The 12,118-nt window shown below is 36.2% G+C and overlaps 1 protein-coding gene across 3 annotated transcripts in view; it reads left to right on the plus strand.

Annotated features, from left to right (window-relative positions):
• Positions 1-12,118, plus strand: part of GLRB (glycine receptor beta) — a 47,396-nt gene that overhangs the window by 9,207 nt on the left and 26,071 nt on the right. For all 3 annotated transcript variants that reach the window (XM_042049673.1, XM_042049674.1, XM_042049675.1), the window contains exons 2-4: positions 2,417-2,523; positions 5,074-5,141; positions 11,645-11,874. In XM_042049673.1, coding sequence (XP_041905607.1) covers positions 2,417-2,523; positions 5,074-5,141; positions 11,645-11,874 — 405 coding nt within the window. The remainder of the gene's footprint in view (positions 1-2,416; positions 2,524-5,073; positions 5,142-11,644; positions 11,875-12,118) is intronic.

The following is a 12,118-nucleotide window of genomic DNA, read 5'->3' on the forward strand; positions in this document are numbered from 1 at the left end:
GAATAGAATAGAATAGAATAGAATAGAATAGAATAGAATAGAATAGAATTTCAGCCGGAAGGGACCTACAGTGATCATCTAGTCCAGACCAAATGAGGAAATAAACCAATTCTGTTGCATAATGATCCAATTCTAAGTCAAATATAAAAACTTACAAACTCGGCCCTGGGAAGATTGTTTGAAAGTGAATTTGTCAATTATTCAAAGGCGTTAGAACACTTACTGCTTTTTAATTGCTCTAATATTAAATTAGCAGAGGCTTATTGTATGCAGAACATACAGTTCTATATACTTCCTTGTTTTACTGGAAAACCAGTTATCTCTGGGTAAGTTCTGCTGGAACAATTAGTTCACCTATGTGGCTGCTACAGATCACAGAGGTTTTAGTGTGATTAGTGCAAGAGATGGGTGGGGAATCATACTGCAGCCACTTAATGCTGCTCCACAATTCTTTTCTCTTCCTGTATGTTGCAGTTTAAGCTATCCTCTTGGATACATACGTCTTGATAGGTACATCTCTGTTTAGTCTTTGGAATGCATATTTATCCTGCTAATGACTGTTGAGTAGTCCAGAATTTCAAGGAGGATTTAGTGCCATATTGTTGCCATAATTTTTTCCTCATTTATAACATCAAGCAAATACGAGAAAATAGCTAACCAGATATGCAGCTTTAGGTTTCCGAAACATCCTGAACACAACAGAGAAAACAGGAATCTGGTTTTTTTTCTTGGAGAATAAAATGCTCAAAGGGTATCAAGGAGATTATGATATAATAAAATGCAGTTATGTTGTCATAAGTGGTTGACATGTTTTTAATAATAGGGAACTCCTTCCTAGTTTTATTTATAAATGTTTTAGCTGTTACATGTTAACCAAGGAGATTAAATCTCATTGGGAAGACGTAGTGAGTGCTACCAAGTCAGCAGATCTGATTCCCCCTGTTTCCCTTATGGTTTTAGTTAAACCAGTTGTTTTTAAAGGTGAGTTTATTCATAAAAGCTCTTCAAGGGCTAGGATCTGGTCTCATCTCCAGTTTTTTGAACAAATAGTGATGTCGTGCTATGCTGGCAGTTATTTATTAATTAATTAATTTCCCAGTAATCAGTAAGGAAAATGCTGAACAGGAGCTACTATAATGGGACATTTTAAAATCAGGAGATCTAATTACATTCATGATTTCCTTTTTTTTTCTAACTGGCCAAAAGCCTTCTGTAGAGTTAGTGTTTCCTTCAACAAATGTTTGAATACGGCAGAAATCCCAGAGGACATGAAGGAAACTGAAGGATGAGAAGAACAAAAGCAATGAACTGAAATGTTACAAAGAATAACCTGTAGGGCTGTCAAACTGACATTGGTATGGGAGAGAATAAAGAAAAAAAGAAATTACAGGGTGAAGAAAGCAACAGCATCTGATGCTGATTATGGAAAAAATTTAGGAAATAAACTTGATCATTTTTTAAAACACATACAGTTGTTTGCAAAAGATGATAGTGTTGATGCACATGACTTATACCTCTGTAGGGTGTTTGTCTTATTTTTACATGGCATCCTGGTTACTGAACTATAATGACAGAAAGCTGAGTAGTCATAAAAGGGATGGAAAAGTGATTATGAGGTGGAATTCAAAACTGGAAACAGTCACTGAACAGGTTCTGGAAACATACAAATTAATTTACATAACATTATGAGCCTGCTTGATGTTTAAATTACCTGGGGAGGGGACTGACTCACCCGTATTGCTTTTTATTACACTCAATTTCATGTACTCTTGTAGCTACATTTACCTGTCACAGGTTCTTTTTGATTGTAGCAATGGTTTTCATTTAACACCCAGCACAATAATGGCAAGGTAATGAAGATGTTTAAATTCCCCCTGCAAAACCAGAGGAGAGTCCAAGGCCTTGTTTTCTGTAGCAAAGCTTTTATTAGCACTTGACAATGAGATTATGCAATCCTCCAGCTCTGGGTAGAATAGCTGGCACAGGCATGCGAGAGCAGGAGACTGCCAAAAGCCTCTGCATGCTTTGGCACCTACAAAGTGGCTGTCAATTTACTAAGGTTCCTAATCTGACAGTCACTAAAAATAGTTCAGGTGGCTGCTTTCTACTGATGAAGAAATCATGTCCCTCTGGATATTTATGTTAGGAAGGAAGGGAACAATTAGTGAATTGCAGTTTAGTTGCTTCCAAGTTTACAGTTGAGAGTATGTCAGAGAGCATTTTTGTTTATTACACAAATAGTTTCTTGAAAAATACTGAAACTTCTCAAGGAAAGGAAGACTATACATTATGGTGCCTGAAAATAATGAACACATTTTGCTTGTAAAATGGCATTTATGGCATTACTTTAAAATTACTTCAGTTTAAGCACACATTTGTTTCTGTCTTGATAGTAACTAATGAACATTTTTTACAGGCAGCAATCAGCTGAAGACCTTGCAAGAGTACCTGCTAATTCCACCAGCAATATCTTGAATAGGCTATTGCTCAGCTATGATCCCAGGATAAGGCCTAATTTCAAAGGTTTGTCAAAGCCCTTTTTTTTTAACCTTTGGATTTTAACTTTTACTCTTTTCACATAGAGAAAATTTATATAGAGATAATATTCAAAAGCTAAATTTCTGTTGTTGGGTTGTTGGTTTTTTTTAATGGAAATTTCCCTAGATAGTGTGAAACTACAGAAGATACTTGTCTTTTTGAGCTGGAAGATAATATGCTAGGATTTCATTGTCATAATAGTATGTGATGCTTTATTACTATTGGTCTTATTTTATAAAAGACTGTTTAAAAGTAGAAATATAATTTATAGAATAAGTTTTTAAAATATCTTTTTATCCCTACATTTTAGTTAGACTCTGCTTTACAGTATCTTAAAACACCAGATTTCTCTATAGACATCCTTTAAGATGACTATAAAAAGTTGGGGTCAGCAGTATCACTATTAGGAAACCATACAGTTATTCAATCCTTTAAAGATATTTTGGTTAGAAAGCTTACACACTTTGGGAATTCAAATAGGTAATGCATTTAAACACATTTTCTGCCTTTAAAACATCTCCCTGTAGTCAGATGTTGCAGGATTCTTCTGTGTAGGCAAGTGTGACTCCTTATATGTGCAGAAAAACATGGAATATATATTCTCTGCAAAACCTCTAAGAACTCACACAAATTAGGCTGTAAATTAGGCTTTCCAGGAATTCGATTATTTACCTTCTGAAAAAAGACATAGACAATTTTATTATATGTAGGCTGTGCCATTTATGTAAAACAGCTCTTTCATTTTAGAACTCCCATATAATGTGCATTAAGAGATATTTTAACATGAATATCATGAGTATGAAAAATTTGGAAATCTTTTATTGTGCTTTTGAAGAGGCTGTTTTCAGATGTTCTGTTTAACTGTTTTATAAACATATTAAACTGAGTTCTCAGCAAGTGTACTACTTCTTTCTTATTCTCTGTAGAACCATATTTATATGTTTTCAGCACTAAGCCTTGTCACAAAGAATAAATGTCCAGCCTCTTCTCTACCTGTTCTTCAGCATAATCAGCTTGTAATCACAAGGCATGTTGCAGATTTCTTTATATTTTTGATAACCCTTCTGGCAGCCTGGTAAGAATCAAGACGGAAGGGAAAGGGAGGACGTAATGTTAGCTCAGAGGGAGGTGGAAGAAAAAGAACATTTTCTGACAAGTGGTTTGCCCATGTTAAAATGTTCCTCACGCATGAGTGATTTTCTTGGACAGCACTTCCTATTCGAATCTGGAAGAGAGAGTTCACTCTTGGCTACTAGTGATGTGATGGGTGCTCTGTCACAGGCATTAGAAGAGGTATTATGCTTGTTGCATAATCAAAAGCATCACACATAAGTAGTCTGATTTAAAAACCCCAAAACCAAACTAAACCAAACCAAACAAATTGGTTTACCTGAAAAAAGTGAAATTTTATCTTCATAAATTTCTGGTGACCAAGAGAATGAGTTTGAATTTATGTCTTAAATGTATATAAAAGGATTTTATGCAGACAAACACGCTATTAGAAGAGTCATATATTACTTTGTACTGTATTTACTTAGTCTGTCAGAACAGTCTTCATATATTCTTCTCTTTTGTTGCTGAAAGTAGGAAGAAACCCACTGAATATTTGTAACAGTGTAAATGAGATCAGATACCTGTATCTAGTGGACATTCTGACACTCACACCATAGAGATACTAAATAAAACTAGTGGCCCATAATTAGTTCTCTCAGCTATCGGGCCACTTCTCCTTGCTCTGTGATAACTCTCTGTTAACACCAGATTAAATGACTGCCAATCAATTCCCGCAGGGTGACAGAGGGCAGATGTAGCAGCTGTCATACTATCCCTCTTCAACCACAGGAATCCTGGCTGTGGAAAAGAGAAAAAATCCAGGCCATCTTAATATCTTCACAGCTGCTGACTTCTAGAAATTTTTTCTTGACAAATTGGTAACCATTGTAAAATGGAACAGCTTTCCAACTCTTTCGTACCGAGGCTAGATAGCCATGAAAGATGCATGCACTAATCTTTACCTGCCTGCATACTTTACGGTTATGTACTTGACTTGCACAAAGAGGTATCCTCTTAAAATATAAGGAAATATCATAAATCATAAACAGGTAATTTGGGATGATAAATTGTCATTATGACCTTGACAGTTAAAAGTGTCTGCTGCTGGAAATGTGAATTGCCTCTATCTGTTGCACTGTGTGCAAAAGTAATACTGGCTTGTTCATTCTGTGATAACAGAAAATCATGGAATTCAAAAATTATTCATTTAGATATATGGTCAGCAGAATTCTTTAAGATTAGCTCTCTGGAATAGGGATTTTTATTTTTTCTGTTGTCTTATCACTAAGTTATAAAGAAGTTTAGTGATTTCTATTGACTTTGAAAACTGTATATATGCTAACTTAAAAAGATAAAGTTGTATGACCGTATAAAAAAAACATTTTACATTGTGACATTGTGATAATGGTATAAAGGAGCTTTAAATGAAGGATAATGTACCTTTACTGGATTGTGCAGCTCACTAGAATTATTTTTTTAAAGGAATTCCAGTCGATGTTGCAGTCAACATCTTCATTAACAGCTTTGGGTCAATTCAAGAGACAACTATGGTAAGAGTGAAATTAAATTCTTGTAGTACACGTGGAAATGTTCTTATTAAATTAAATTCCAGACTGAGGATTATGAATTATAAAATAGAAATAATTGTTGTGGTTGCGGACACTGAGACTTAAGATAATGGCAGTAGTGATTGACTGGCTGTGCTTTATGCCATAAACCTAAGCCTAATCATCTATTTCACTCTATATGTGTCCACAGATTATTGTAGCTTTTCAAATCTGATTTACATGAAAGGAAATCCATGGTTTCTAAGATGCAAGAGAGAGACTAATTTCCATAAATTTTTAAGTGCATTGGAAGAACCCATTTGATAGTATGAATTAAAGAATCTCCCTGAGAGTTATTACATAGGTTTCTTGGTGTGTTATTCAAAAAACCCCAAACCACTAGGACTGTATATGAGAGAAAAAGAACAGACATGCATAAGGATGAAACATATAGGTTCTTTGTTTTATGTGGATCTGAAGATGTAAGTAAATAATGGAGGATAGAAGGAGGAGTAGTAAATTAATGGACTATCAATAACCATAGCCTGACTCCTGTTTATTTACTGCATGAGAAAGATAAACTAGGGAGTGAAGTTTCCAAAAATGTGTTTCCAGTTTAGCCAGAAAATTATCAAAAAAAGCGTGTCAATAACAGGATGAATTAATCCTCATTGCAATTTTGACTTCTTTTGTTTCTTTGGGAAATAAAATGAATTTCAAAATATGAGTTGCTTCATCAAAGCTCTTTCTGATATTTTGGGACTTGCAGATCTTTTTTTGTAATTGTATTTCCAATAAATACTATCAAAAATATTGCCAAAAAATTGATTTAGTTATTGGAGATGTTCTGACCTGATCAGGTTTTTCTTTTGCATAAAAAAGAGGGGAGTGCACCATGTTGTGCCAGTACATGGAAAACCACAGCCAAGACATGCATTGAGTGGGAGTTCTGAGGCATTCCCCTATTGCTTTGGTGACCTGCTCCATCTAAAGCATTAAGGCAGTTCACAAAATCAAGTTGCTTTTTTAATGCTGTGACTAAGTCAGCATTCTGACTCAAAATGGCAGAGAAGTAATAAACCACAATAGCACCAATAAGCAATAAAACACATTTTTTTGTTGTTGGAAGTAAGTGCCCACTAAAATTCAGAACCAGTTTACATGTTACCCTAAAGACACTTCAGTAGGACTGCAGAGCCACTCCAAGTTGAACGTACTTGGTGGCTGGAACAGTTTTGAACAGCTTGGCCAGAAATTTCTGTTTCTTTAGCTAGCAGTGAATAAAGACTTGTGTTTGACTGCAAATGATCATAAGTGAACTAATGGCATTAGTGGGAAGTAGTATTAAAACAAAAAAAAAAGTAAGTTTGCCCAAAAGGCCACGAGATTTATTTCTGAAAAGAAAAAGAGGACTTTAGTTTAAAGGAGGGCAGGGAGGAAGAGCAGGAAAGTATGAGTGAGATAAGTGTCTTAAAATGTCAAGTATGTTAGGCCAGCCAGCCCTTTCAAGTTTCTGAAATGAATTGCATGCTTTAAAAAGTGAATTTTAAAGAGGCTTTTTTACAATTCACCCAGATTCAAATAGTAACAAAACATGAATGTGAGGGATGTGCTTCTCCCCACCCCCTCCAAAAAAAAGTAGCATGCTCTCTGCAGCCATGTATGTGTGTCTGTCTATGCCTTCCTGTTATGGTCAATCACAAATTTACGAGTATGTTCTGTAAGTCATGCACTCCTCCATAACTCAGAACTTCAGACACCATCCTTACTTTAGTTCATGCTTTTATTTAGATTTCTATGTCTAGCTGATCACTGTGATAGCTAAGCATGTTTATGTGGAATTTGGATTACTTCTTGATTGTCTTAATGTAACACAGGAAGCACCAACAAAATAAACAGTCAATCTGTTCTTCCATGTATTACTTGGAAAAGTCTTCCTGCTGCAGTGGGCAGTGGACATTCAGGAATCACTGCTCTCTTGAGGATAGGTTTGTACTAGTCTTCAAATGGTCTGGGTAATACATCAGACAGTAGAAAGATCCCTTAGACTAGGAAAAGACTTGTACCTCCAGAGTCACAAGAAAAATATTTCCTGGAGGTGAGGCACCAAGTCTGTGAAGGATCAGAGGGGTCTCTTGTGTTCCGAAAAGGAGACATTTGCAGAAGTACCAGAACTGCTGAAAATGTTCCTTGGTGTTAGAGAAGAGAGTGGCTGGCTACATCTCTACTGTCTCTGGTGTTGATGAGAATAATGAGGAGTATTGATTAATACACTGTCTCTACCAGAAGCTACTAAACTGGTTGGAATGATACCAAAATTTGTGAAAGTATATATTTCTAAGTCTTTCAGTCAACGAATTATTGTAATGATACTTTGCTCTTAAGCCACTGCTGGCTGTAATAATTGAACTCCTACATTTCTGCCAAATCTATGTTGGGGTAAGGCCATGCCAAAGCAATGATTCCTTCTTTTGTGTAATGGAAGTGTGGGAAAAAAAACCAGTGGGGGCCAGATGATTGGAAGTGAGGTCATGGTAGAAGGCCCAACAAGCAAATGTGTAGAGTGCCAGTGAGAAAAGGCCTTGCTTGCTGTCCTTCTGGTCCTGAGATAATTATATTCTTAGCTATGCAGTTGTCTTATCCTCAGTGAAGAGTTGAAGTTACCTCCCTCTGAGTTAGAGTCCACTTTGATTTAAGAAAGGAGGGAATTTCTTTATGGAAAAGCATCAGCATGTTTGAAGCTACATTGTTTACAAAATAGTACCCATTTTGTGGGTCCTATGCCCAGAATCCTGTATGGCTTTAATCAAGCCCTTGTGAAGAATCTGAAGGGCAAATGTTTGCTCTGTGTCTAGAAATGATAGTGTTCATGTTGTGTTGTTTAATACTGAAGAGCATTGTAGTGTTTCCACACACTTATCAAGCAGGTCACCTGGAAAAAAATAAGCAAAAGAACTAGTGAACTACAGAGAGAATCAGAATTTGTACAGATAGAAAGGAAAAGAGCTTACACTGGAGCTGCTACCTTCCAGTAAGCTCCCTTTATCTTGAATCCTGTAATTTGTTTCCTTCTGTATCATTAGACCGCTTGTCTAGGGTCCCATGTTAACTCTGCTTCTGAGTTGCGCATGTTTTTTCAAACTGCAGATTTGTGGTATATTATGGTGTTTATATCACATTTAGAAACTGTTTTAAACTGGATGACCAGCCAAGGATTCCTAGGGATAGAGAGTTTCTGGTATAAATACCCATAGGGCTATTTTTTTTTCTATGATGATGATCCGACTCTCTGTCTACAGAATCTATATTCAAAGTTTTTGCTTGCAGTGTGACCTTTCTTCACTGACTCAAATGACAAAACACCACTTCTTCCTTCTCCTTTACTTTAAAACCTTTCTGAAACGTCTTTTTAATGTTCATGAATATAAACAAAAATTCACTTTCCTTATTTTAATCTTAAAAATGACATTTTCTACTTCATTAAAAGGAAGCATTATTATGTTGCCTTTCTTTGTATGAGTGCAGTTTATGTAGTTAGTCTTTCATGATCTATGTGCTCCATTTTGCAGAGAGATGTATAGGCTATGCTTGCTTTCTGGCCTGAGGTGGTTTTCTGGCCACATGCCCACTGTTTAGTAGACTTTTGAAATATTTCCTAGAATGCCTCCCAGCTTCTCTGAAAACAACTTGCCTTCTGTTGGAGTTGCATGGGAAAACAAAGCCCTCTAGAATACTTCCATGTTTCTCTCTACCTGACAGGTCCTCCTAGCTCTAATGCTCATGAACATCTCTTCCATCCTCTTCCCCTAGTTTCAGGCTTTTTAGTTGCTCTTTGACTCTCCATTACTATAAAATGCCAATCGCTTTGCAATATTCAAAAAAAATTTGTAAAATGTACAGTAGGAATACCATGTGCTCCATGCAGACTGCTTCTTCAGCCCCTGTTCAACCTAATTGTAGTGCACTTACTAAATCTTAAAATTTATTGTGCAAATTTGAGAGGACTGGTTACAGACCCTTTTCAAGACAGATTTATACCAGATCATTGACTTTACTGCTGCCAGATGCTATAAGGATCATACTCTTCTAAGAAGCAGCCCTTTTGTACATTGTTGTCTGGCTAGCCACAGTTTTGTATTGTGACATCTCTTTGCTTCCTTCTACATTTTCTTTATTGCCTAGAGTATATGGTGGCCTTCCTCTCCAAGTGCCCCATCAAGGTCTCCACTTTAGGCCTGAACCTCCCCATTTTAGATTAATGGGGTTTTTCTTCCCTGTGGGTTAAATGGGAACAGACTCAAGTTCTTAAAATGTCGAAACATCTGATTGTTTGGTGTTTAAGTTCATTTGTAATAGAGCAAGGCAGGAAATAAAATAGCATCCACCTGATCTTACTTCCAATTCTTATTTTGCCAGTGCATTCTGCTTTTCAGTGATGTAAGCATCTCCTTCTACTGAATGGGTAAGCTGAAGGCAAGTGTTGGACAGTGCTTATCCTTTGCCTATGGCTTTGAGAAGGCATCTGATTTTGTATAAAATTAGGGTAATGCACTTGTTTATGGGGAAATTGAATTCAGTTTAACAAATAGTGTAATGCTTGTGAGCATGAATGGTATGCAGTATTTATCTCATATGGTTTAGAGTAATTTTTTTCACTGAGACAAGAAGTGCATATGGTATGGGAACTTTCAGCAAGAAGCAAGTAAAGGAAATTTTCAATTATCTACATATAATTGAAAAGATGCTTTCTGAGATAATGACCTGAATTCCCTCCAATTATGAAGCTTCTCTGTGAGAGCCTTCCAGTACAAATTCACTTCATATTAACCATTATTTTTTGCTTCTTCTTTACTTTGGCAAGACATTATTGGTCTTTGTATGAATATGAGTCAGACTATGTATATTTTTTCCAAAACCAACTACCAACAAGTAACAAGTACTTAGTTTTGCTTTGCTTTTCCTTACAATGCAGTAAGGAGAAATATTACAAAGTATAGTGTAATAAAGAAATACATGGACTAATTTTACTGGTGGAATGGACATGGGAAAGTGGGCACTGTACTTAAATTTACAGAGCAAATCAACAGAACAAATTACTATCCATGATGTTTTAGCCAAGTGAACTCCTTCTGGTTGAAGTTAGCATGACTGTCTCAACATGGCACCTGCTTTGGACTGTAAATGTAGTAAGTACAACAGAAGATAATTCAGCTGTATCAACAAAAAAATGTGTAAGAGTCATTGACATGTAGAATAAAAAACTTTATAAACCAGAATCCATTGACAAACCAAAAATATGTCGAGAACCTTCACTCACAGATTTCTAGCATTTTGCTATAATTGTAGAGAAGTGGCAGTGTTTCCACTGCTTTGAAAGACACAGCCCTTATCTCAGGAGGCTTTGTACCTAATAGACAATTATGAAAAAACAAAGCATGCTATAGAAGGCAACTAGGAAGACTGGAGATAGAAATTATCTTACATACAGAATTTTGGCTCATTTTTTTATGTTTAACTTTACTTCAGCGATAACTTTGTTCTTTTTCTGTATGTGATCTGCCTAGTTTAACATATACATCGAAAAGAGGCACTGGCATAAATGTAAATGTAAAAAACAAAAAGACTTACGAGATAAGACTGAAAAATCATAGCTGATATTCTAGGTCAAATTTTTCCTTCAGATGCACACAGCTTTCACTAAGGACAGAACACGTGCAGGGTATCATTTTGCCCTGAGACACATGCTACTCCAATTCCCAAAAGCGAAATTAGGTTCTCATTGAGCATGGCTCTACTACTGTCCGTCCTTCAGCCAGAGGCCTTCTGAATCCAGAAGGAGATTTCTTCTGTAAAGCCTTGATTTTGTCTCTTTGAGACCAATTCTGTTTCTCCTTTCATACATGCTACCTCAGTACTTACGTTGCAAGCTGGCATCAGTTTTCCTGTTACCAAAATAGTTCCAGATCACGGTCAGAAGGTCTGAGGCTGTATTCTGGGTGTGTAGTATAAAATCCATTATCTACCTGGTCTGTTTACTGCTTTTATAGTGTGACATTTTGCCATCAGTGTGCCACGTAACCAAATGGAGAGTAAACTGGAGTGGGCACTCACAGGATATCCTGATAAAAGTGATATCATGCCTGCTGCCTGCAGCCATTTAGTGTAGTCAAGCTATGGCCTCTCTCTGCCCTGCTGCATGCTTTTCTCTATGCCTGGTAACAGGGGACTGCTACTGAGGGGATGCAAAAAATGATTCTGGAGCGGCAATTTGGTCATTTGTTTAAGGAAAGTTGCTATCTTCAAAACGTGAGTGAGATGTAATCTAACTGTAGTAAAGTCTGTTAAACATAACACTTCATAATGCAATTTGAGTAGTGATTACTGTGTGATAGAAAAATCAGAGAATAATTTTTTTCTCTTCTGAGTCTGATAGAGTGGTTTTATTTCTCTGTGGGGTTTTTGCTAGACTTTTGGCTAGTCTAATACTTGTTTATTCTTCCCATCAGGATTATAGAGTCAACATCTTTCTAAGACAGAAGTGGAATGACCCCAGACTCAAACTGCCCAATGACTGGAGAGGTTCAGATACACTGACAGTGGACCCAACTATGTTTAAGTGTCTTTGGAAGCCAGACTTATTCTTTGCAAATGAAAAAAATGCTAACTTCCATGATGTCACACAAGAAAATATCCTCCTTTTTATATTTCGAGATGGAGATGTCCTAGTCAGTATGAGGTATTTTGTTTATATATTTCCACTATTTTTTTAAAGTGACTTTATGTGAAATATATATGCTCTATTAGCCTTAGTAATGTAATGCAAGTTATGACTAATATTTAAATTTATATGACAGTTTGTAAACAATGCTGCAATTAATTATGTGTGAAGGAATCAGATGAAGGTGTTTTAAAGCATGTCAGCTGATAAAACTGCAGCTGTGAGAAATTTGAAGTGTATATACATTTGTATGTCATGTTAA

This window comes from Corvus kubaryi, unplaced genomic scaffold (assembly GCF_017639235.1).
Source record: "Corvus kubaryi isolate FWS band 111438036 unplaced genomic scaffold, C.kubaryi_AGA036_p1.0 71, whole genome shotgun sequence".
In the NCBI taxonomy this organism is placed as follows: Eukaryota; Metazoa; Chordata; class Aves; order Passeriformes; family Corvidae; genus Corvus; species Corvus kubaryi.